The 26,289-nt window shown below is 36.3% G+C and overlaps 1 protein-coding gene across 3 annotated transcripts in view; it reads right to left on the reverse strand.

The window, feature by feature from the left end:
* Nucleotides 1–26,289, reverse strand: part of LOC136864326 (A disintegrin and metalloproteinase with thrombospondin motifs 4) — a 644,921-nt gene that overhangs the window by 133,133 nt on the left and 485,499 nt on the right. For all 3 annotated transcript variants that reach the window (XM_067141158.2, XM_067141157.2, XM_067141159.2), the window contains exon 13: nt 4,388–4,638. In XM_067141158.2, the coding sequence (XP_066997259.2) occupies nt 4,388–4,638 (251 nt within the window). The remainder of the gene's footprint in view (nt 1–4,387; nt 4,639–26,289) is intronic.

Here is a 26,289-nt window from a genome sequence, read left to right on the forward strand (position 1 = left end):
TGATCATTTTACATGACTAGGTAGACGGATAATTTGGTATCAGCTCTATGCCTTTATTGTATCTATATAAATAAAATTGTAGTGGGTCCGCTGTCTGTAATTTCTTTTGTTTTGCCAATTTTTCAGATATTTATCCGTTTTAGGTCAACTCAAGACCGAATCGGTGGTTTTTATGTTTCGTGTCTGTTTGTTTGTCTGTTCCACCATCACGTCGAAACGGCTGGATAGATCTCAACCAAACTTCATATTTAGAGCATACTCATCCCGGGGAAGGTTTCGATATGCATATCATTTTAAAATATTTGAATACACGGGGGTTTATAGGAAAACCAGAATGGTTTTTCCACCCTCACGTCGAAACGGCTGGATAGATCTCAACCAAACTTCATATTTAGAGTATACTCCTCCCGTGGAAGGTTTCGATATGCATATCATTTTAAAATATTTGAATACACGGGGGTTTATAGGAAAACCAGAATGGTTTTTCCACCATCACGTCGAAACGGCTGGATAGATCTCAACCAAACTTCATATTTAGAGTATACTCATCCCGGGGAAGGTTTTGATATGCATATCATTTTAAAATCTTTGAATAGACGGGGGTTTATAGGAAAACCACCATCACGGCAAAACGGCTGGATAGATCTCAACCAAACTTCATATTTAGAGTATACTCATCCTGGGAAAGGTTTCAATATGCATATCATTTTAAAATCTTTGAATACACGGGGGTTTATAGAAAAACCAGAATGGTTTTTCCACCATCACGTCAAAACGGCTGGATAGATCTCAACCAAACTTCATATTTAGAGTATACTCATCCCGGGGAAGGTTTTGATATGCATATCATTTTAAAATCTTTGAATAGACGGGGGTTTATAGGAAAACCACCATCACATTGAAACGGCTGGATAGATCTCAACCAAGCTTCGTATTTAGAGTATACTCATCCCGGGGAAGGTTTTGATATGCATATCATTTTAAAATCTTTGAATAGACCATTATAGGAAAACCTGAATGGTTTTCCTCCATTTTCTCTTATACTATTGATTTTCTGTAAACTTCGTTTACCGTACGTGAAACGTCTCTTCATTATAAACAACTTTCGTTATGTTCATAATTTACCTTACTCTTCACATGACGGAGAAATTTACAATTTTCCGCTGGTATCATGCTCTGCATTGAGTGACCGACAGACCGACAACGAACCTACAGGTTACCATGGCAACGTCTCTGACTGCATGCCAGCAGGGAAGTAACGTATTGCCATTTTCCTCATCATGCTTTTAAATTCGTGGTTGTTCCTTGGGTAGAAGGCAAGAGAGGCGTCAATCGGCCTATCTGCGGGATATTGGCGGAATATCGTTGGATGTTATAACCGCCCTCGAATAGATTAAGTAATAACACCATTAGTCATCTTCTTATTATTTGTTTACCTAGGAATCACTGGACCTAAATTTCTCCTCTGTTACCACTTTATTATATCCATAACTCACACTAGCATAATTTATTGAGGGGCATTTGATTTTCCAATACATTAACTTGGCATTTACATATTTGTCGTTATCCGGCTGTCCTCAGTTATAATCCATTTTCTATTACTTTCAACTTTCTTAACTGTATTATTTTCTTCCTTAATTACGCCGTATGTACGCAAGTGCTACAAACTACTGGATGTATTTCCACCAAGACTCATTTAGAATACACCTGTCCTTGATAGGTTTTAGGGTAAATATTGTTTCTAAATCCCTGAACTGACTGGGGGTTTATACAAAACCGAAACAGTGATTTTGCACTTCCACAAAATATACACAACCAACGTTAATTTAAATCTACCTGCCTTGGTAGAAATTAATTTCTAAACCTTTTTTCTCATGTGCATCATTTCGATACGAGGATTAATAAGGGAGATATCATTTTTCTGTACAAGTCCCATCGGACTTAACTCACGAGCGGGTGCGTGTAAAGCGTATTCCTTACAACTTGAAAACTACTGAAGACATTCGAACCAAAATTTATATTTAGCACCCACCTGTCCAAAGGTAGGTTTTAAACGTAAATAACATTTCATGTTCCGGAATGGACTGGCGGTTTATAGGGAACCGAAATGGTGATTTAACTCTTCCACAACATATACAGAACAAGACCAACCTGACTGGAAATCGACCAAACGTGATGGAATTCCACCTCTAAACCTTTTTTTCATGTGCATTCTTTCGTCAGGAGGATTAATACGGGAGATATCATGAATGGTCAGTTTTGCAGGTTAAGTCCAGCGGACATAGCCAAAAAGGTGTTTTACATGGAGCAGATTCCTTATCTATATAAATCAAATCGTAACGACTGTGTGCCTCTAACACTGACTATTTTGGCGAAATTTTCGTACAGCTTTCCCTTTAAGGGGTAATAATGACCATCTGCATAATTTTTGGTTTAGTTTCCTGAAAGTCCTAATTTTTACCCGCCTCGCCCAAAATCCAGAATGCGGCATAATCTGCCAGAAGAAAAAGAAGATAATTGAAATTTGACAAAATTATACGTTTTAGCCTGTAACGAACGGAAAACATCCAAGATCATTAAATTGTTCACTTTTTATCCCCGAAGAATATCGAAATATGTAGGCAATTTTAATGATGGTGCAGACCTTCGGAAATTCCTATCACATAACAGATTGCACAATCTCTGTTCAATTTGGAATGATCTACAACCTTGGTCTTATGACTTTTTGCCGTATCTGTATCCCTTTTACGTTTGATTTTTCTCTATTAATCTATGTTAAGTCAATTTGGAATTTTCACATGCATAATTCATACTTTCGATTACTTATATGAAATACAGAATCATCAAACTCTTCACAAAAATTGGCCCACCCAGTAGCCATATGTGAGCCAAATGCTATGTATGTAGCTGTCACATAATTATCCGAAAAGTAATGTAATGTGAGATAATCTTACAAAAACGTTACCCTGTTCCACGTTTCTAACTCAATCTGACCCAAGAATAGATGACATATCATAGGACCAGCCATTTAGGCCACTAAATCCGGCGTGTCTTATGGTATAATCCTTTGTCGATATGACGTACGTTTAGTAGCAGTTAATCTGTAAATGAAGGTCTTCAATATTGTAAACACGCATATACTTTCGTATGTCGATCTATATATATTCACTGATGTCGATTTGTAGCGATCGAGAAAGGGTGGGTCTGCTATTGTAATCAGTACTCCCCACACCGACATTGACTGGCAGTATGAAAGGGTTCCTTCTCCAACTCCTGTGTAACTGTCATTAGTAAGGAAGGTCTACAATTGTAATGAAATGCAAATCCAAGGAAGGAGAGGCCGTGGACGACCACGATTGAGATGGAAGGATACCATCCAACGCAGCATTATAGAAAGAAACCTGGACTGGGACACAGTGTTGGAGGAGGAGTGGTGGAAAGACCGAAGAAAGTGGAGAGGTACCATATTTGCCCCTACCCGGCTACAGCTGGATAAAGGGAAATTATGATGATGATGATGATGATGATGAGTTCACTTCTCGATTTGACTTGCAGAAGGCAAGTGAGCATGGAGTTTTGTTTAAAACTCCCCTACCCGATTGTGTTTGGCAGTAGGCAAGGGTGCCCGCCATTACAAAGAAATGTCCTCATCTAAAATGTGACTGGCATTAGGCATAGTGGCCTGCTATTTTGATGGAAACTCACCAACTTGGTGTGACTGGCAGTAAGCTGGCTGGAAGTAGGAAAATGGGCCTGGCATTATAATGATAACTGCACAAATCAATTTTGAGTGATAGTAGGGTAATTGCCTGCCATTATAATAGAAACTCCAAAACTGTAATCTGTCTGGAAGTAGGAAAGGGGGCTGCCATTTTAACAAAAACTCCCCAAATCGGTTCTGTCCGCGTAGTAGGCAATGGGGCCTGCAATTATAATGTAAACTTCCCAACTCGATCGTGAATGGCAGTAGGCAAGTGAGCCTGCCGTTATATCACAAATCCATAACAAACACTTTACATTGGAAACAACGTACGGGGACCTCCCCATGCTCTTTCTTGGATAACGCTAAGAGACATGCAATTTTAAAACAATCTTATTTACTGCATGCACACTATTTACTTCGATATTCGAATACAATGTAGAATACCGTTGCGAAGCACGGGTACATTCGCTAGTTAGTAAATATTTTCTTTGGTGTGAATGTGAACCAATGTGTGTGTTTCTAAGGTCCCGAGAGACTAAATAAAATACTCCATCTCATCTGCATGGGAAAAAAAAAAAAAAAACCAAGGAAATTCTCACTCAGGATTGTCACAGAAAATCCACAGTGGACTGAGTCTGAATCACTGAACTATTATAATTTTATTATTTCATGAAATTAACTTACTTGTTCCATATTTTGGCACCCACTTAACATCCTTTGGTAAGCCTCTGAATCCAAAAGTGTTGTTGTTATATGCAGCACACTGAAGCTCACGAAAATCTTTAGCACCTTTTGGGCATTCCTTTGTTGCACAAGACTGAAACCTCATTCGAGGTCCCATACAGTATCTACCACCATTTGCTGGAGGTGGATTGTTGCACTCGCGAATTGATCGTTTCACTCCTCCCCCACATGTACGAGAACATTCTCCATATCTAAACAAATGGATAGAAAACAAAATGAATGTCTGTTGATACAAAGGTAAAATGATCTGCTACTAATATAATTAGCAGAATATGCAATCAGTTTCAATGGTGAAAATAATAAAACATAACTTGATCATGGACATGTCTGGTGGGTTAGATATTAAATAAGAAAGGACATATTACTCTCAAAAATGAGAAATAGTATTTATTGTAAGAAATACCAATAACTTTTGAAGTGTTACTGAAAATTTTCTTTTACTGAAATGGATTAAATGGACTTCATTTACACTGTTATTTACCAGTAATAGTACAAACCTCTCCCAAATTTTCCAGCAATGTACTTAATGTTCTATCTCAACATAATTTAATATCTCTGAACATTTAACCCTAGACCTGGCGCGCTGGTTGTTTTTGTCAACCAGCGCACTATTTTACGCCGTAATTCCTAGAACTGTCAGTCTTTCACCACCTCGCAACCAATACCTTTGCTCTTACTCTTAACCTTCAGTTCAGTCGAGTTTTGACAACAGTGGAAGCGATACGTATGTAATTATTTCGAGCGAACTCTTGGAACCCGAAGTTGGTTGACAAAGTCAACCGCTTGCCTGGTCATGTAAGTAACTTTTATTTCTTTAAAATTTCCTATCCTCTGTACTTTTCGGGTAATAAGGCAAAGTCAGGAGTAATAACATATAGTATATTTCTATTTTAGGTCTCGTTTTGTCAATGATGAAGACATACCAGTCATTTTGAGCCAGTTGTCCGATGAAATAGAGGAATCTGCCTCGGATTTTTCGGATGGGGAGGTTATAAACTTATCTGATCACGATCATAACAGTGATACGTAGCAGGAGGCCGATGCGGACAGTGAGATCTATGGAGACGATAACGAAAGGAAATTTATCTTCGGGAGAGATGGAGGAACAATGTGGTCCACGATGGACTTTTCAAAACTTACTACGAGGGTAAAAGCAAGGAATAATACTGCCAGGACTGGATGGGGAGGCGAGGAAGGTATCAACAGAAATTGACTGTTTAATGCAGTTGATAAACGCTGAGATGTTCGATGAACTAATACACTGGAGTAACCTGTACATTTCTGGGAAGCGGGATGAAGTGATTTACAGCCGTGAGTGCGATGCTAAATTTGCGAACCGCAGTGAAATTATGACATTGTTCGGGGATAAGGTGTAAAAGATTTCATGGCCATGGCAATAAAGTTTATTTTTCATCCAGTCACTTTTGCTATTATATCTGATCATTTCATTTATTGTGCAAAATATTAAAATATGATCATTATTTCAATTTAATTATGTATCTACTGCTTAACTCGTTTTAAATAGGCGCAGTATTCATGTCCCTATCAGAATTAGTTTACGTGTTCATGATCATCCATTTTAAGTACATTCATATTAATCACTACTACAAATTTTAAATTTTATTTGGAGAATAACATTGAAACAAAAGATAAAACGCCGTTAAATGAAATGTTCATGCGACTGGAAGCCAGTAAACGACTGAAAATGTAACTGGTTGACAAAGTCAACCGCGCGCCCGGTAGTGTGACAGAAATTGGCGCGCCCGGTCTAGGGTTAAGTCAATGTAATTGCAGAACCATCTAAGTGAACTTTATTACAATTTTAATTTTTGAAGCAACAAAACAGAAAACCCTCATCAAGACTTAAATCTCCCAAATAAACAAAGATCTTCCTTAGTTTACAACAAAAAAGAAAAGTGAATGTTTACCATCCCAGCATATTTATAAATATATATATTACTAGCATTACTAGGATTTCGTAATTTGTTAAAAGTACTCGTTCCTCAGTACTGTCAAGTCGTAAACAAACAAAATAACATGTTTCTTTACTTTTAAAAGAGATTCCAAATACCTATTTCCATATCTGTAACATCTTCAGTTTTTGAGATGTAAGTATCCTCATAAAAAGAATTCAACGTCATTTCTTTCCACCCCTCCGCCCCTTAAGTGGACTTTCCAAAAACAATACATACATGTTACTTTATTTTTAAAGGAGATTCAAAATACCAACTTTCATGTATGTAACATTTTTAGTTTCTGAGATATATAAGTATCCTCATAAACAGAATTCAACTCCTTTACTTATTTTCACTCTCATCCCCTTAAGTCGATATTCCGAAAACAAAATAATATGTTTCTTTATTTTTAAAGGAGATTCGAAATAAAAATTTTCACATCTGTAACATCTTTAGTTTTTTTAGACATAAGTATCCTCATACTAACTCAACAATTTTTAATTTCTTTCACCCCCTGAAGTAATTTTCTGAGAACAAAGAATATGTGTTTCTTTGTTTTTAAAGGAGATTCCAAATAACAATTTCATGTCTGTTACATCATTAATTTTTGAGATATAAGTACCCTCATACAAAGAAAACAACTAATTTTTAAATTCATTCACCCCCCCCCCCCCCAAAGTGGATTTTCTGGAAGCAAAAGAATATGTGTTTCTTTACTTTGAAGGAAGATTCCAAATACAAATGTTCATGTCTGTAACATCATCAGTTTTTGCATTATAAATATCTGCATTAAAAGTATTCAACTCACCTCCCAGCCCCCACTAAGTTGATTCCCCACCAAATGTGTTTCTTTATTTTTAAAGTAGATTCTAAATACCAATTTTCATGTCTGTTACATTTAGTTTTTATATATGTATCGCCATAAAAAGAATTCAATTTCATTTACTTCATTTCACCCTCCCCTTAAGTGAATTTTCCAAAAATAAAATAATCTGTTTCTTTACTTATAGAGGAGCTTCCAAATATCAAGACTGTAACATGGTCAGTTTTTGAGATATATATATCTTTCATAAGAATAATTCATCTCCTTTTTCACTCACCCCCCCCCCCCCAGGTTGAAATTTCCCAAAAATGCATATGTTTCGTTATTTCTAAAGGTGATTCCAAATAGTAATTTTCACATCTGTAACCACTTTAGTTTTCTTAGATATAAGTACCCTCATACAAATAATTCAACTAAGTTTTCAATTTTTTCACCACCTCCCTTAAGTGTATTTCTGAAAACAAAAGAATTCATGCTTTTTATTTTTAAAGGAGCTTCCAAATGCCAATCTTCACATCTGCAACATCTTTAGTTTTTGAGATATAAGTATCCTCATACATAGAATTCAAATAATTGGTCAATTCCTTCACCCCCTTAAATGGATTTTCTGAAAAAAAGAAATACGTTGTGTCTTTATTTTCAAAGGAGACTCGAAAATACCAATTTTCACTTGCGTAACATCATCAGTTTTTGAGATATCACTATTCTAATAAAAATAATTCAATCCCCTTTCCAGTCCTCCCTTAAGTATTTCATGTGAACAAAAAATACACGTTTATTTAAAAAAAATTTAAACAGATTAAAAATACCAATTTTCACGTCTGTAAATGTTAAGTTTATGAGATGTTCTGTAGATATTCTCATTTTAAAAATTCACCCCATTTTTCAGTTCCCCTTAAGTGGATTTCCCAAAAATAAATTATCTATGTTCCTTTACATTTACAGGAGATTTCAAATACCGGTTTTCACGTCTTTAACAATTTAAGTTTCTGAGATATACTGTAGATATAATTTGTTTTAAAAATTCACCTCCTTTTTCACTCCTGTCACCCCCAATTAATTGAATTTTCTTAAAACAAAAGAATACCTACCTTTATTTTTAAAGGAGATTCCAAATACCAATTTTCATGTCTGTAACATCCTCAATTTCTTAGATATAAGTATCCTCATAAAAGGTATTCAACCCTGTTTACCCCTCTTTGCACTCCCCTTAAGGGGATTTTCCAAAAACAAAGAAATACGTGTTTCTCTATTTTTAAAGGAGATTCTACATACCAATATTCACTTCTGTAAACTTTTAAGTTTTTGAGATATCAATATGCCATTTAAACAATACACCCCCCTTTTCATTCCTTAGTGAAAGAATATCCAGAAATCCTACCTTAGTGAGCACCTACACTCTAATATAAGTCCATTTCCAAAATTTCATTTCGTTCTGTCCAGTAGTTATGACTCGGTGATGATGAATCAGTCAGTCAGTCAGTCAGTCAGCCAGCCAGTCAGTCAGTCAGTCAGTCAGTCAGTCAGTCAGTCAGTCAGGACAAGTTATTTTATATATATAGATTACAAAACAAATGCATTTTTCTTAATATAATGTATAATACACTGGATGAATCATCTTAGTCATATTTTATGCGACATCTAACAGCAATTTTATGTACATGTAGCCTGATATTAGCTTCCTGGCACAGTGCAAAAACCATACAAGAGGCACTGAATAAGGCCCATATTAAAAACACTGTAGCCTTTAATTTAGAACAGAACCCACTTTTTCTTATTTTACTCAACTGTACAAACTACAACCATCCTTACAGCTGTCGCTAGAGAATTATGTGTCTGATTGTTCCAAGTAGCCATGTCTTTTTGAGGGAAAATAGCAGAGCGGAGTCACAGAAGATGTGCTAAAACTAATTATAGACATGCTCATTCACCACCATGATACAGTCTCGTCATTTCAATATTGACAATAACATGTTTTTTTCAAATTATGTTATAAACTATGGCATGTAAATAGTATACAATAGTCATGATAGCTTATGCCATGCTATTACTCTACTACTTTTACAATGTTCAATAAAGGTTTAAAACTGGGCCATAATGCTATAACACATAAGCAATATTTCGAAGTAAGAACCTTGATCTCCATATTAATATAGAGACTTAATTCACAGAGCTGCATACTTCCTATAGCTGTGTGGAACAAAGCAGGATAGATTTCTGACTTCATAGAAGAGTGAGGGTTTAAATCCTCCATCACTTATACCTTTTTCTATGTTAATTTTGAACCTGGGTAGGCATCTTTTTTGAAGATTTGGCATTCCTGAAATCTCAGATATCATTATAACAAAGTTATAATAAATAAATTAGACATTAGTAAATATCATCAGTAAACACCTGGCTACTCAATTGGCTGGCCAAGTCCTCTATATGCCCCAACATCGTATACCCGGAGTTGCCATGCACTGGGTCCCACCAGGAGTCAGATGAAACAGAGGCCACCCCTGGAACACCTAGCAACGAACAGTTATCAGTGATCTAAAGCTCATTGGTGTAACCAGGAATGAGGTGTAATACCTAGAGGAGGCCCAACAATATGGAAGGAGCTGTGAGTGAGAAACACTGACTACGAACAAACGCACTGTGTATACCATTGTCAGCATTATGATGTACCAATTCAACCAAGTAATAAGTAAAGATTGTACTTCACTTATTGGGAATGGTTACAGCAAACTGGCCTTTGCAGTAAGCCAAACATGTCTACGCATAGTTCTTGTACAGGCAGCCACTATATATTCAGGTGATGAATACATGGATATGATATAACTCTACAAGATGCGAGAAGCTCAACACATATACCAAGAACAATTTCGTAGGTAAATGCTATCGACTGCAGATACGTTTCAAAGTGAAAAGGCAACTGCATCAAACGATGCCCATTGGAAGGGACCCACTTGTTCGGGATGCTCCAGTGACAACTGGTGATAAGGAAGAATATGTATACAACACAATAAGGAACAATCCACATGCAGTTCACATGCCAATACATATGATATCATATCATATTACATTGAAATTAACTATGTGTGTCAATTGTGTATGTGATCATAATTACTGTTGGTGTTCATTATTGTGGCTGACACAAGACTGAAATAAATGCAAAAAATAGTCTGCGAGCGCCGCGTTTGAACCTCTTAATGCACAGCACACAGCTAGTTTTTAATAACCGCAGGCACGGAGATATCTGTCGCAACTGACTTTATATCATAACATTTCAGTGTCAACCCAGTTTCTGATCAATATGAAACATTCCTTTTACACGCATAACACAGTTCTGCGAGTTCATTCATTATTGCCTCTTTATTGCTGGTGTGTCAGCAATGAATACATGATTTTCAGGTATATAGGCCTAACTACGCAAGAACTTCTTATCAGACAACAGGGGAGATGGATTAGATTATAAAAATTCCAAGAAGTAGCCGTGGCTGTAGCATGTTGCTTTGAAATTTCTATTACACTGAGCATATCTCTACTTAAGCCTACATGACCTGCTTGTAAGTTTCTATCTTGATAGCTATGTTTTTCTATTTTCTATTTAACACGTTCACTCCCTTACCTTACCTTATAAAAGATGCTGGAAGTGTCGTCCTTCCTGGGTTATAGAGACACTGTATCTGGAAACCACATTGTGACTTCTGCGAGCGAGTTCTGCCACTGTCATGTTTCTGATTTCATTCGTAATGTTTTCTTTCAGTTCCTCCAATGTGTGAGGATTTGAAGAACGAGAGGGAAATAGACCAGCACTGATCACTCTGCCTGAAAACACTTGCCAGATTGTAAGAAGGGAATCTTCTGCTGTTTGAGCAGGGTCTGAATCTTGTTGAAACCACCCACGCAATTTTTCTTCTTCCGTTAACTGATGGAAGAACAGCATCAAAATGTCATCTTGGCACCTCTCTGCATTTACTATCATCTCAAAAAAAAAAAAAAAATTAGGCCCAATTATTCATTTTACACTAACAGCACACCAAACACCAATCTTCATAATGAGGGACTTCATAAACATCATTAGGATTTTCTGCATACCAATAGCGAGAGTTATGACGGTTCACATGACCATTAAGTTGAAACCAGAAATTTTACATATGAAAATACGGTATTGCAACGATGACTGTCTCACCATGTTAACAGCTGAAATTGAGACTGGTGACTGATGCTTGCTGGGTCAAACACATGCAGGCTGCTTGCAAGGTCAAGAACTATGCACGCGCCTCCTATACTGCAGAACCCCAATCGGAGAGTAAAAACGCCGCTTCAACGGTCTTAGTTTATATGAGAGACCCTGTATTCATTTCAGCGCTCAGGCCTTCTTGAATTCCAACCGCACACTTCAGAGACCTCAGGACTGGCACGTGTTTATTTAGATCATGCATCCCACAATGCAGGAAATTACCCCAAACTGTGTGCGGTCCCGCGGTGTAGGGGCAACGCGTCCGCCTGTCACCCGGCGGCCCCGGGTTTGATTCCCGGCTGGGTCAGGGTTTTTTTAATTGTAAATGTTTAATATCCCTGGCCTGGGGACTGGGTGTTTGTGTCGTCATTAATGTTCCTTTCCTCACATTCAACACTCTACACTTCCTCCATTCCAATTACACGCAGGTTCATATCACATGGTGCAAGTAGGGGAAAAAGATCTCTATAAGTCGACGCCCCAAATATATAGCATTTAGAAAAACCAAGCTGTAGTAAAAATGTTCATCTACCCGCTATCTACCGGCAATCTGATATACTCTATCATCTAACGTACGTTTGAACATAAAAAGTTGGTGTGAATTCAAATCTGACTAAGGTCGGATACGGTATTTTACGCACTTGAAACCTAATCCGATTGTGGTTGGATATGGAAGTGAATGAGTAAAAACATCTTGAGAGGGAGAATCATTGTACTTTATGGGAAGAATAAATATCAATATAGACATATTTTCTCTTAAAAATAAAATAAAAACAAAATAAGTGGAGAAAGTAGTCGGCAATATGATTATTAATAGCATTATGGCATACTTTATAATGTCAGTTAATTAATTATGACTAATAATCTTTTGCATGTTACTTTGAAATTTCTATTATACTGAGCATATATCTACTTACGTGACCTCTTTATAAGTTAATTCTTATGAATGTCACTGTTCACTATTTTCTTTGCAAAAAGGAATTGAAGACTTGAAATAAAGAAGGCTCTAAGTGCCAAAATAATAGTTTTGAGGAAAATGACTTTAAAGTATATAAGGCACTGGTGTGGAGGATAGAGCATGCCATCTGTTGATAGATAGTTACTACACCATCATTCGTTGCACTTCGAGCATTTTATATATTGTTAGGCTTGGCGTGTAGATTCTATTTCACACAATATCTTAAAAGGAGTAACTTTGGTGCTTAGAGCCTTATTTATTTCAGGTCTTCAATTGTTATTACTGTCAAACCAAGTAAGACATAAATATGAATTTCATTTATTAAATTAGCTTTGTCTATTTAGAATGTATTAATTAATTATTGTATCTGTCACTTTCATCTATTTTATTAAGAAGGAAACCATACTTTCTAGTGTCAACTTAGTTAATGTTACTTAAAAGCTTTTCAGTCTGTTGAATACACTAGTTCAAAACATGATATATAACACTGTAATATACCTGTAAAAAAATACACATTATTAAACAAAGAATGACATAGCTCATTCTACAAGAACATCCTCAGATTCTATCAAATCACTTTAAATCATGCACGTATATGTACAATACTGTTTACATTGCATAAACTAGTCAGTGATTATGAATTGGTGATTTTATAAACAAATATAAACAAATAATTAATGTATTATTCCTCTACTGTCACTTTCATAAACTTTGGAAATTTTTTTGTACTTAGCTGCCGAAGTCCATTATCTACAGCAATTATGTTTGGACTGATGCCAGTTCTTTATCTCCGTTCTTGTTCTTGGTAGCTAACTGGGGGGGTGGGGGTGAGAAGAAATTTAGTAGGCAATAACTCCATTACATGGAGAGGGAAGAAGAGGTAGGTGGGGTGATGTGAATGTGTGCACATTGATTAGAGGACTAGTACATTCATTATTTGTTCATATTTGTTCATAACATCACAAATGCATAATCACTGACTAAATTATGCAATGTAAACAATATTGTACATACATGCATATGATTTAAAGTGATGTGACAGAATCTGATGATGTTCTCATAGAATGAAAAATGTCATTCTTTGTTTAATCTGCTGTAATTTCTTTTTAAAGGTATGTTATAGTGTTTATTGAACTATTATATTTGACAGACTGAAAAGTTTTTGAGTTACATTTCATTTATGATTCAGACTAAATACATCCAATGATAATAATTATATCTGAAGAATAGAAATTTTATGAGTTTCCTTCATATGTCTTCAACGACTGTTGACCAAAATATTATGTGCACTCAAGTATAGAGGTTGTTTATGAAATAACCAATATCCCTACAGAGTATTCAATAACACCATTTTCCTCATTTCATTCCATGTGAGGTCATGTAGGTTTGGAATTTTAAAATTATATTTTCATAATTTTTTTTATCACAGATGGAAAGCAAAAGTGCCCCTTTCTAAATGTTTTTCAACTGTGCATCAAATTTAGGAAATTGTTTCTCAAAAATCCATTATCTAATCGAATCCAAATATTGATAAAATATACATTGGTATGTTTTATACATTGTTCATAAATTTCAGAATTTTATGTTTCCAAGAAAAAGCTCTGCTATCGATTTTGTAAGGTAACCTTTTCTCAGCTTGGGGTGGTTGGAAAATTGTGTTCTTGGTCGTGTTATAATCTTTATATATTCAGTGGTTATGCTGTATGTCTGTGAAATATGTAAATGAATTCACTTTTCATATCAGTTTGTCTTTGTATTGAGTAGAAAGATATGGATCAGTAGCTGGCTGGTGCTGGGAAAGCTGTGAGATGTTGCTACAGTAGCTCAGGACACATGGAACATCTCATATTTACGTACAGCAAACCTCTTCCCTGCTACCTGCCATAATGTTCCTTGCATTTTCACACTCGCTTTTCCACATACAATTAAATTCCTATTTTCTGTCTTCTTATCAACTCAGTTCAGTCATGATCAGTGTGTTGGCAAGTGCAAATTCATAAAAGACCTCCATTTACTAAATTTAAGCTTCAAATGATTGCGAGTAAAGTTTGTATTTTTAAAAAAATCTTCTTTAGCGGGTGAGAAGCTACATGAAAAATTGATCAAAAATCAGCTGATTGCACTTGAATATCACTGCATCTTTTTACAGACCAAGGTGTAAAATATTAGAAATTAGAAACTGATGATGGTATTATTCTGGTGATGAACTGTAAGCCAGCTCAAACCAATGTACTTACTGTAAATAGATACATGCAAATAAAAGATTTTAAAAATAAAATAGCAAAATATAACATAAAAACAAGAAGAATTTTTAGAGCTGCTTTTGGAAGTCCAAAGATCTCATGAGAAAAGCTGATGGGAAATGCTTTTCGTTAGGTCTTGTTTGAATTAATGAAGCTCATCACAAGTAATTATTAAATACCAGTGGAAAGATTTAAGGAAACAGCAAAGCAAATGTTACATGCAACTTGTAATCAGTAGATTAAACTCTGAACAAGGCAATGCATGGTGCGATGTCCTGTCCCATCGCTGCAACGTTGCACATCTTTTCCTGTACCAGCCAGCTACTGATTTGTACAAATACAAAATGATATAAAGAAAGTGAATTCATTTGTTGATTTTACAGTCATACACCATAACCATTGGGTATATAAAGATTACAACATGACCAAGAATGCAATTTTCCAACTGCACCAAGCCATGGAATGGTTACCTTACACTTATTGATAACAGCATTTTTATTTCTTGGGAACACAAAGTTCTGAAATTTACAAGCAATGTATATTGAATTCAAATTTGGATTCAATGATATAGATATTGAATATGAAGGGTATTGGATATTGATATGATGATATTGGACTTTCTGTACTAGTCGAACTGGTTAATTCATAAACCACCTTCAAACTCAAGTGCACATAAATTTTGGTTGACAGTAAATTCATATAATTAAGACTTCTTAATGGCCTGATGAGATCCTTAAAGACCAAATTTTAGGGTTGTTCTCACATAATGGTATCAAGTGAATCAAGACAGGTATGCTCGGACAAATGTGAAAGAAGGCTTTTGAGAAACAATTTCTTCAAGTTGACATATGGTTGAAATATCTGTAAAAACAGGCACTTTTTGTGTTCCACCTGTGATAAAAAAATATTAAAATATAAATTAAAAATTTCAAACCTACATGAACATAAAATGAAATGAAATGAGAAATATGATGAAGATGATATTGGATTTTCTGTACTAGCCAAATTGGTTATTTCATAAACAACCTTCACACTCAAGTGCACATAAATTTTGGTGACAGTAAACCTATGGGCTCTTCATGGTCGAACAAGATCCAGAAAGATCGACCTTTAGGGCTGTTCACGTGTGATGGTGTCAAGTGGATCGTGACAGGAATGCTTGGAGAAATATGGAAGAAGCCTACATTCAGCAGTGGATGGTTAAAAAAAAATGTTTTTAATTGTTTTACCATGACTTAGAATGTGTTAATTCAACCCTTTGTTTTTGTTTCTTTTCATTCTCTTTAGCAAAATATCTTGAACCTATCTAATAATAATTATGTGTTTATATTAATTGTTCGGTTTCCAATTTTTACTAGGATTTGCAAAGTAATAATGAGAAAAATGTAAACAAATATTTTTAACCTTGTACATATAAGCGAAGCTTGGTCTGAATATGCATGTCTGAAGATAAACATATCAATGGAAATATTTCAGGAACACCTTAGCATGCAAACAATTTTAATTTCACTGAATTAAAACAGATTCAGTTCATAATTCAAACGTCCCTCTTTTCAGCAATGGAGTAAGTTAATATTTTAGAAGACCATGCAGCCTGTTAGCAGTCTGGGAGTGGTGTAAGGATCACCAAGTTGGTGCTAAAGAAACAAGTGTTGTATGTATGTGCAAATTGTAATCATGTCACTGCATCATTTGTTGAGAGACTAGCACTTTAGAAATGGTCGTATAATATCTTACCTACCTCGGTAGCAGTTGGCTGTAATATATCACTGGATACTAACTAGTAACACTACTTGGACTAGAAGAAATTGGCACCGGAGTGTGTATCATTGACACAGCCTGCTAGGAAAGCACTGGCCTATTGTCCAATGTCAGGAATCTGGAATTTATGGTCTGGCAAAAATACTTTCAGCAACTGATGCTACACACAGTATTTTTTTCAAACAATTGCAACCCAGAAAAGTTAATGCCATCACTGTGAGAGAATGTTTAACAGAACTGCAAAGAAATGTGCAGTCAGGGATACACTGTCATGGAAGATAAAAACATGTTTTGGAAAACCTGCATCAAAACCTCTAGATCTCTCAATAGCTGCTAAAGAATTATGCATTGTAATCACTGTCCAAATGAATGATATATTACCATATCTTCCCATTTATTAGTAATAACACAGGTGAATATTGCTGCATTCAGAATGTTTTAAGAATCTTATCCTGAAAGAAACTTTAGTACAGTAAAACAGAAGTACATCTACAAAAACTTTCTGCATCAAGTCTTTGGAAATGACAGACGGTTGCCCACTACGCCTCTCACCATGGACATTATTATGGCCTTCTTTAAAAGCTCTAACCTATTTCCTTACCATTCTTTTGTTCATAGTGTGTTCTTGATGTATTTCACTAATCTGCTGATGAACTTCAATGGCTTTCATATATTTTGCATTTAGAAAACAAGTCGCAGCATGTATTTCACACTCAGCGGGACCAGTAATTATCATAAGCATTTTCAATATGCAGGAACAAACACAAATACAGATGAATGCTTCCATAACAGCATTTATGGTTAGCCCACAGATTAACATACTGAGCGTGCATACGTCGATCGACAACCGGATGCACTGCAAGGGCCATATTTAAAAAGGTTACTTACTTAAAAAACATGGTTCAAATTTCAGTTCACAAACTTTATTGAAATTTTAATTTTTCAGAGCAAACATGAATTGTGAAGGAGGAATCAATGTTGAAAACTTAGATCATATTGTTCATGATATTCTAGCAGAGTGCTCTGCAGAAGAGGAGCAGACAGCCGACTTCGAAGAAGAATTCCATGTCTTCTCAGTTTATTTATCAATCAATCAATCAATCAATCAATCAATCAATCAATCAATCAATCAATCAATCAATCAATCAATCAATCAATCAATCAATCAATCAATCAATCTATCAATCAATCATCAATCAATACTGATCTGCATTTAGGGCAGTCGCCCAGGTGGCAGATTCCCTATCTGTTGCTTTCCTAGCCTTTTCCGAAATGATTTCAAAGAAATTAGAAATTTATCGAACATCTCCCTTGGTAAGTTATTCCAATCCCTAACTCCAATCCCTAACTTATTTCTTTGAGTTCCAAAGTTGAACCTAACTTCCTCTACTTTGTTGTCTCAATGTGCTTTTTTGACTGTGTTGAAAAGTGCCTGATTGGAGTTTTATTTATACTCTTTGTTTCATTTTATTCCTGATGTACAGTCCTCATATGCCATGTGTATTTCACATATGCTTGTGTTGTTAATGTACAATTCCTTTTCATAGACAAATTAATTATTTGACACCTATTGACTTTCTATGTATTGAACCCATAATTCTACCTTGTCAAAATTTCAACCACAAGATGGAGTACATCCATATTTTTATTGTAAGCTCATCTCACGTTCCGTGACATGACAACTCACAGCGGGAAGCAGTCCACCAAACATCGAACGAAGTCGGAACATTTCGGAAGACCTTGGGTAATTAATAATGAAATTCTGGATATTAATCCTCATTGTGAGAGATTTAGGCACTGTCATTAACAAAGAAATAAGTACCGTAATTAAGACTTTTGGGAATTATTTGATCAAGTTAAAGTCCACAGGATAGAAATGTATTTAATTAGGCCTGGAGTGAAGGTAGCACCTACCTTGGCTGAGAGGAACACATGTGTCAAGTACATACAGTCAAAATGCGCAGGAACCCTCGTGCACAAAATTAATTAATTAATTACGCCCGTTAAGAAACAGGAAAAATCAGCAAACAACACCATCATGACTGGAAAAATAGGTGGAATCTGTGGGGTGAGTCTCGAAGAAATCGGTCCAGTGGTCATCAAATGGAATGATTGCACAATAGTAGATAACGCCAAACAGAGTGTCCCTAGAAAATACATAAATACCCCCTCCTCAACCAAGAGCGTCAGTCATCATTCAATTGTCTGAGAGTGTGAATCTGCATCAGGCTACATCAAGAAGAAGGCTTGAAATATGCAAAATAGACTTGTAGAATCTGGAGGGATGAATATTACCATGTGGTAAATGGTGAATGGAGAAAAATGAGATATTGAATCATTGTATTCAAGATATTTATCCCGGTCGGAGAAGAAAATCATAAGATAAATAACTGTAGGATTTCTGAACTTCTGCATAGGGAGACAGCAGATTCATAGATAGCTCTTGTGAATTATTGCGGACAATGTTATTTTGGTAATCGGTATGGAGGACTGTGGTAGTCTGGCGGAGATAAGCTTTTGTCTCACGGTCAGTCACACCTGTGAAACACCTGGGGAGGAAGGAGTTGGAGGTCTCTGCCAACTGTATTAGTTGAGTTCTCGACACGAAGCGTGGCAGTTTAACTGTTGTATATGTGTAGAGAATAAAATTTATTGTAAATTGCTAAATAAAAAATTTAATGTGTGTTGCTTCAAGCCAAGTGCAGAATCAGTGTATTTATAAGGTAGTATTTAAGCGAAGAATGTGTCCTTCAATTATGAGAGGCTAAATCCCAAGGTGGCTGGTGTAAAAATGAAGCCAAGATAACGCCACACCAATGACGAAATTACAGGTCTGCCTAATTTAAATATCATGTTTTGTAGTTAGAAATGTAAATGCTTGTCCCCTTAAGTTAATTAATTAATGAATCATAACATCATGTTGTATAAGTGGCGTGTGTACAATTTAAGTGTTGCGACAACAAGGGTATGTCTTGTCCTTATTCTAGTGTCTGTTATTTATGCCAGCACGCAAGACTTTAAAATGTGTTTAAATTTCTTAAAAAAATTAAAACTGAACTTAAATATATGAAATTTACAATAACGATGATATGATTATGAGTGTGATAAAGTCAAATATCCACATATCCTATAATAATAATAATAATAATAATAATAATAATAATAATAATAATAATAATAATAATAATAATAATAATAATAATAATCTAAATAATAATAATAATAATAATAATAATAATAATAATAATAATAATAATAATAATAATAATAATAATCACATCAGGATAAAATTTGAGATGATGGTAATTATGCATTCAGCAGTTACGTAAGCGAGATTTACGGTTTATATCAAAATCCAGTGAAGTATGATAAAGTTGGCATTTTTGGGAAACTTAAATTTTGTTACACCGTGTATATGTTATACAGAAAATCACGGTATTCTATTTTGCTCCTGAGGTCAGGAAACATTTTGAGAAATTAATTGTGAGATCATTATAAAGTTGTTTGGTCAGGGGATTGCTTGTATTTAAAAGAAGTTCAAGCAAGAAGGAAATGGATTGTAATGGAAATGAAATATTATGAGAAGAGTTAGGGAGATGTTAAAGGTAGAGTAAACCAGTATTTTGTGAGTAATGAAGAATTAGCAGGATGCTGAGGATAAGAGGCCCTGTATTTCAACGGAGAGGAATTTTTGTGACACAGTGTATAGGTTGAAGTGTAATATTTCTGAGAGAGGCTGTATAAGAGGAATGATGTCCTGCAGCAATCCAGAATGAGTGATGAATGTAAGGGTTGTCAAATCCAAGTGAGCACAGTGTAATGCCTATTTTAAGTACAAGTTGATGTTCTCTCATGATTACTACTTTATGTAAGACAGTAGGTAATGGCAATTAAGTTTAGGTGACGGTTCTATTTGATATCAGCGAAGTACATTTAGTGATAGCCAACCTCACGAACAAAATGCATTCTGACACAAGGTCAAGATAATACTTCATTATTGTAAATTGAATTCTATTCTGTATTTTTATGAGATGAAAACATCGCTGACTGGAAACAGTGTGGGTGTGGAAATGAATTTCATTAGAATAAGAGTATAGCTTACGTAGATCGATGGGGAGTTACTTCACTGGACAGTTCACGATGATGCATGTTTGGAGTGGTGACATTTCAGATCACTTGGAGCCTCACACTCGAGTTATGCCATGAATATCACGATGGTAGTGATTATTGTTTTCAGTGATATTACATAATATCAAACGAGAGTTGAGTTCATTTCTTCTGTAGCATATTTCACTTCATGTGTTAGAGCAGGGGTTTCCAAAAGGCGGCCCGCGGGCCGCATGTGGCCCACGAAGCCATTTTTGCGGCCCGCGAGAGCACTGTAAGAAATAATATGAAGAAAAGTCACAAAAATATTTAATAACTCGTTCAAAAACGTATTAATTTTTATACACCATATAGACCCAAGTCAAAACTAATTATTCTTTAATACGAGTTCCTCTTTTCAAGTATTCACTTGTTCTCAATAGATTATTTTTAATTTTAAAACATTTAAAATCCAAATTTCAAGTAATAATGTTGTTATTTTTGCATCCCACTGACTACTTTTGATGGTTTTCGGGGACGCCGAGGTGTGGAAATTTTGTCCAGCAGGAGTTCTTTTACGTGCCAGTAAATCTACCGACACGAGGCTGACGTATTTGAGCACCTTCAAATACCACCAGACTGAGCCAGGTCTGAACCCGCCAAGCTAGGTTCAGAAGGCCATCGCCTCAACCGCCACAGCCACTCAGCCCAGCTCCCAATTTCACTCTTTTATGCAAATTTAAAATAATGTTTTAAGCAATTAAAATTATCAAACCCTCCTTTCAATTGAACAATGCATATTATTTCACAATGGTGCTTCTGTACTACTTGCAAAATTTTACGAAAATTGGCCTATTCAAGTGCAGCCCACGAACATGACTAAGGTTTCCAAAGTGGCCCTTGAGCCATTACAAATTGGAAACCCCTGTGTTAGAGCTTCAACGGGGATCAGATTTAAATATCCGGACATTGTGTTAAAAGTTTTGATTTCACCTGGCAGTATGAATGATGTGTAGATACCATAATGTTGTCTCAACGATAGATTTAGGATGCCGCATGTATTGTGCAAGTTAAGGATGAGTAGACACTGTGACATTGGCTCAACGACAGGATTAGGGCGTCATCCATATGTAGTCAAGTCATAAGTTAGGCATTTTTGTGAATTGACTTGAACGATGTTAGTCTTAGCAGTAGTGGATACGAATGTGAAAGATATTAGCAGGTTCTTTACGTTAAGATTTATTGTTTGGGTGTCTGGTTTATTATGATAATGCTGTGTGTTGACACTTAGTGGGTTTTTGTAGGATTTCTACTACGAATGCAGTTTCGATTCTTCTGCTGTTAATATATTTTATTTTCATTTTTCGCCATTCACATTATTTATGTGAAACGCTGATCTACCCATCACTTGTAGTTTGGTTTAATGGGACAAGTGTAGGTAGACAGATTTGTAATTGTATTCATAGTTATAGAAAATTGGAAAGATTTCTTTTTGTTTGTTTTATATTGTGGACTTGTATGTTAACGAATGTAACGATGTAACTGTTTCATAACCTGAAAGTTGGTTTAGTAAGAACATTTTCAAGTGATTTATCACTTTTCTTTAACTTCAGTGTTTGGTAGTTCTTCTAAATGCATAATGAATTTATGTTTTCTTGCATTTCGCAGTTTTGTTCCTTCAGAACGATGCTACGTAAGATGCCATCGGATCAAGTGTTGTTGGTTCCTTCTGAACATCTCTTTGGGGTGATGCATGTTTCAGCATCGGGATTCCTCTGTAACTTAAGGGTGTCAAGAGATGACAATACAGGGTGGAATTTTATTTTTGATTTTGACAATTGCTGTTAACTTGTAATGAACACCATGCTTTCAAGTAATATTTTGCAACCTATTCAAAGCAACTGATAGCCGATTTGGTTCGATTAAGGATCCAGTCGGGGGGGTGTTCCAATATTCGATAGGATAGTCGGCTGGTGGATAACCTTAAAAATATAAGTCTGGAATCTACTTGTTGAAGGTCAGATTTTCCACGGATCGTGTGGGTTAAATCTCAGTTATCATTTGGATCAATGTTGCCCAATTTTCAGGTTTTTAAAATTCTTTTCTGGTTTTTGCTGTCTACAAATGTTACACTACATTTCCATTCTTTGAAAGACAATAATAAACAATTTCAATAAAACTTTACCACTCACGTTATGCATTGTGACTGCGTTAAAACATGTTGTGAAAATAAGTGACGTTTCTTGCCTATTTAATAAATAAATTATCATGATTTAAATTGAATAAATATTTTAGTAAGCACATTTTTGCTCCTCATTTGAAGTAGTTATGCTCTCCTCTGAACCCTATCGTTTGGTTGATGAAGTGACAGAAAAAAGAAAAACTCGGAACAACCCCAAGATCCAAGAGTACAATATTGCTTTACCGAAGCAGCTGAGGCAGACGACCAACGATGGAATGGTACGTTCAAGGGTTCAGTATATTGTTTCCAAATTAATATTAAGATGTATATTTGTTACTTAATTTAATAAACTAATGAATACGTATTAATTTCCATCTCTGTTAAATCTTCTTTCGTCAACTACAAGCACTATGTAATAGAATTTTGATTTGTGGCATAAAATGGTCCTTGTGAGAGGCATGACTGCTGTAGGTTTAATTTACAGCAAAGTAGGATGGAATGCTTGTGCAGCTGCGGAGATGTACACTGAAGGGCTGGGAAATTTATCAAACATCTTCCTTGATAAATTACAGACCCTAATTCCTCTTCCAATAAACAAATATTTGTCCCAACTTACCTCTTCAATTCAATTGAATTGATCTTTCCTACATTAATATCTATCATTCAAACAGTTTCTACAGATCTGCATTTAGGGCTATGGCCCAGGTGGCAAACTGCCTATCACTTGATTACCTACACCTTTCTTAAATCATTTTTTAAATTGTATTAAGTGCGCAGATCATATCATGAACATAATATGTTTTGAACCATTAGCCGTGGTGCACATAATACGATTTGATCCAAATCATGCTTTTCAGCACTAAATTCCTGTGGGAAAGAATACAAAATGAACTGACCTAACTCAACAGCGCTAAAGAGAAACCGCATCAAACCTTGAGTGCATGTAATATGTTTTGAAATGATTCTCCTCATTTCAGAGAAGCTGGAAATTTATTGAAGTTTTCCCTTGGTAAATTATTCCAGTCTCTAATTCCTCACCCTATAAACAAATATTTACCTCACTCTGTTTTTTTATATTCCAACTTTAACTTCATATTATGAGTTTTCTTACTTCAAGCATTCTTGTCTACTAATGACCTTCTAACAGCTTGGAGCATACCGCTTAGTCAAACAGCTCATCTCCTCACTCCCAAGTCTTCCCTGCCCACAGTTTGCAACATTTTTTGCAAAAGTAAATTTGTATCCTCGTCCCGAAGTGGCATAGCCCTTTTTAGGTACTTCCCCATTGGAGGTGAGCTAAATGTACATACCAATCCTCCTACAATCTTAAAATCTTCCCAGACAAGTATAGGAAGTCTAAGTAGGACAGAAAGCAGACGACTGGCTGGGAATGATGTCCACATTAGCCGACGTTCGTTCAGGATGAATGTTCTTTCCTCTCACTTCCAGTTTAGTTCTAAGGAATGCAGAAAGAAGAAATAAACTAGTGTTGTGGAGAACTGCACCTGCCCACACTTTATCAGAACTTCATTTCGTCCCTTCGAGTCAGAGATTGTCTATACTAGTCTAATAACATGACCTCTCTTTGTCAATAACTTCACTACATTCCCATCTCTTCCAGGGAGAGGTTGTCTATTTTAGGTCAATTGCTTCACTTCATTCTTGTCTTTACTAGTGAGAGGTTGTCTATCCTAGTTGATAGTCTGACCTCTCTAGGTCGACAGTTTCACTTCATTCTCATCTCTTCTAGTGAGAGGTTGTCTATCCTAGTCCAGAGTCTGAGCTCTCTAGGTCAACAGCTTCACTTCATTCTCATCTCTTCTAGTAAGAAGCTGTCTTGTACAAGCTATAAGAGAATAGTGACACTGGGAATGTCATGCCCAGGTGTGAAGCTGGTGAGCCGTGACATGATCTTTGTGCAGAGGGCGGCACACTAGAATATATTGCAGAGGACACTAGCAGGAGTACTCACCACATTGCAGCATGGTAGGAGTGTTCCATTGGATTATCCTGCGATAATTACGGGAAGACCAACAATATCCGTACCACCTCCAGGGTATTCAGCACCTATCAGAGAGAGATTATGCACCGCGCATGGCCTTATATGAACGGGTCTATCATCAACCCGAAGACTTCATGAATCATATTTTGTTTACAGATGAGGCCTCATTTATGAGGAGTGACATCTTCAATTTTCACAACACACGTGTTGTAGGAGAACAGTTCCCATGGTATGAGACATTCCCACCACCAGGTTCGGTTTTCCATTAACCTTTGGGCAGGGGTGTGGGGAGGCATTATCATAGGACCTGCGGTATTACCTCATAGACTGACTGTCTTATCTACAGTTCCTGGAAGGCACTCTACCACTACTACTAGAGGATGTTCAACTCCATACCTAACAGTACATGTGGTTCCAACAGGATGGAGTGCCCCCAACCATTAACAAATCAGTGCACCACCTCCTGGACGCCACCTATCCTCTGCAGCAATGGATTGAGTGTTTGGGCCCTATCAGCTGGCCGGCAAGATGCCCTCATCTAAATCCCTTAAATTACTCCTTTTGTGGGTACATGAAATTTAACGTGCATCACAGAGAAGTGCAAATCCTACAAGAGTTCTTGGAACATGTCTTGCAAGCTGCTCAGGACATCAGTCAAAACCACGAGGTACCGAGGCAGGTTCAAGAGAATTTTCTTCAAAAGTGCTGAGCATGTATTACCACCAATGGTGGACATTTTGAACACCTGCTCTAGCTATGTGTACCAAAAAATGACCATTCTGGTCAAGTGTGTCACTCCATAAAAGGTACAAAAATACTTTGCCATAGTGTTCTCATTTTTTCTACTAAAAAGGTTAACTATGCTTAGAGCTTCCCATGACCTTTACTTTTGTGATTATAAACCATGAGACCTCAATTTTTACGTGGAATTTGACTCATAGGATATGACATTTACTTTTGTAAATCCCACATGTATTGGCCCTGGAATCAGATGTGGACTGCCTAGATGAGAAGCAAGCAGTGATGCCACTGGAATTGTTTCTATTAGACATCATTTTATCCAGTTTTTCCTGTGGGATGAGGGGTTGTAGGAGATTTTGCAGAGTTTATGGCCACATGCCTTTCGTGACTCCAACCATTAGAAGAGAAATGCTGTGCATTAAGGTGGTGGTGATGAGTGTCACGTCTTGTTGTGTGCTGCGTATAAGTGATTAAGATGACAGAAACACCCAGCCCCTGAGCCACAGAAATGCACTTGTTAATGTAATAATACCTGGCCCGGAGGGAAATCGAACCTGGAGCCTCAAAGATGGAAGGCTAGTACCCTAACCATTCAGCTATGCTGCCAGGCAGTTGTGTTCACATAATGGTATTATTTATTAAGAGGCTGGCCAACCCGAGCAGCATGGCACAACTCTCAGTGACACTATTCCGGCGAGTTTCCTGCAGTCGGGTGGTGAGTAGTTTGAATTCCACTGCTGGCCATCTTGAAGATAATGCTCCATAGTTTCCCATTTTCACCTACAGGCTATAAATAAGGGGCAGGTATCATGATCATTTGAATAGGCCAAGTTACGCTTAATGTAATATTGTTGAATAGTTAC

This window comes from Anabrus simplex, chromosome 2 (assembly GCF_040414725.1).
Source record: "Anabrus simplex isolate iqAnaSimp1 chromosome 2, ASM4041472v1, whole genome shotgun sequence".
Lineage (NCBI taxonomy): Eukaryota > Metazoa > Arthropoda > Insecta > Orthoptera > Tettigoniidae > Anabrus > Anabrus simplex.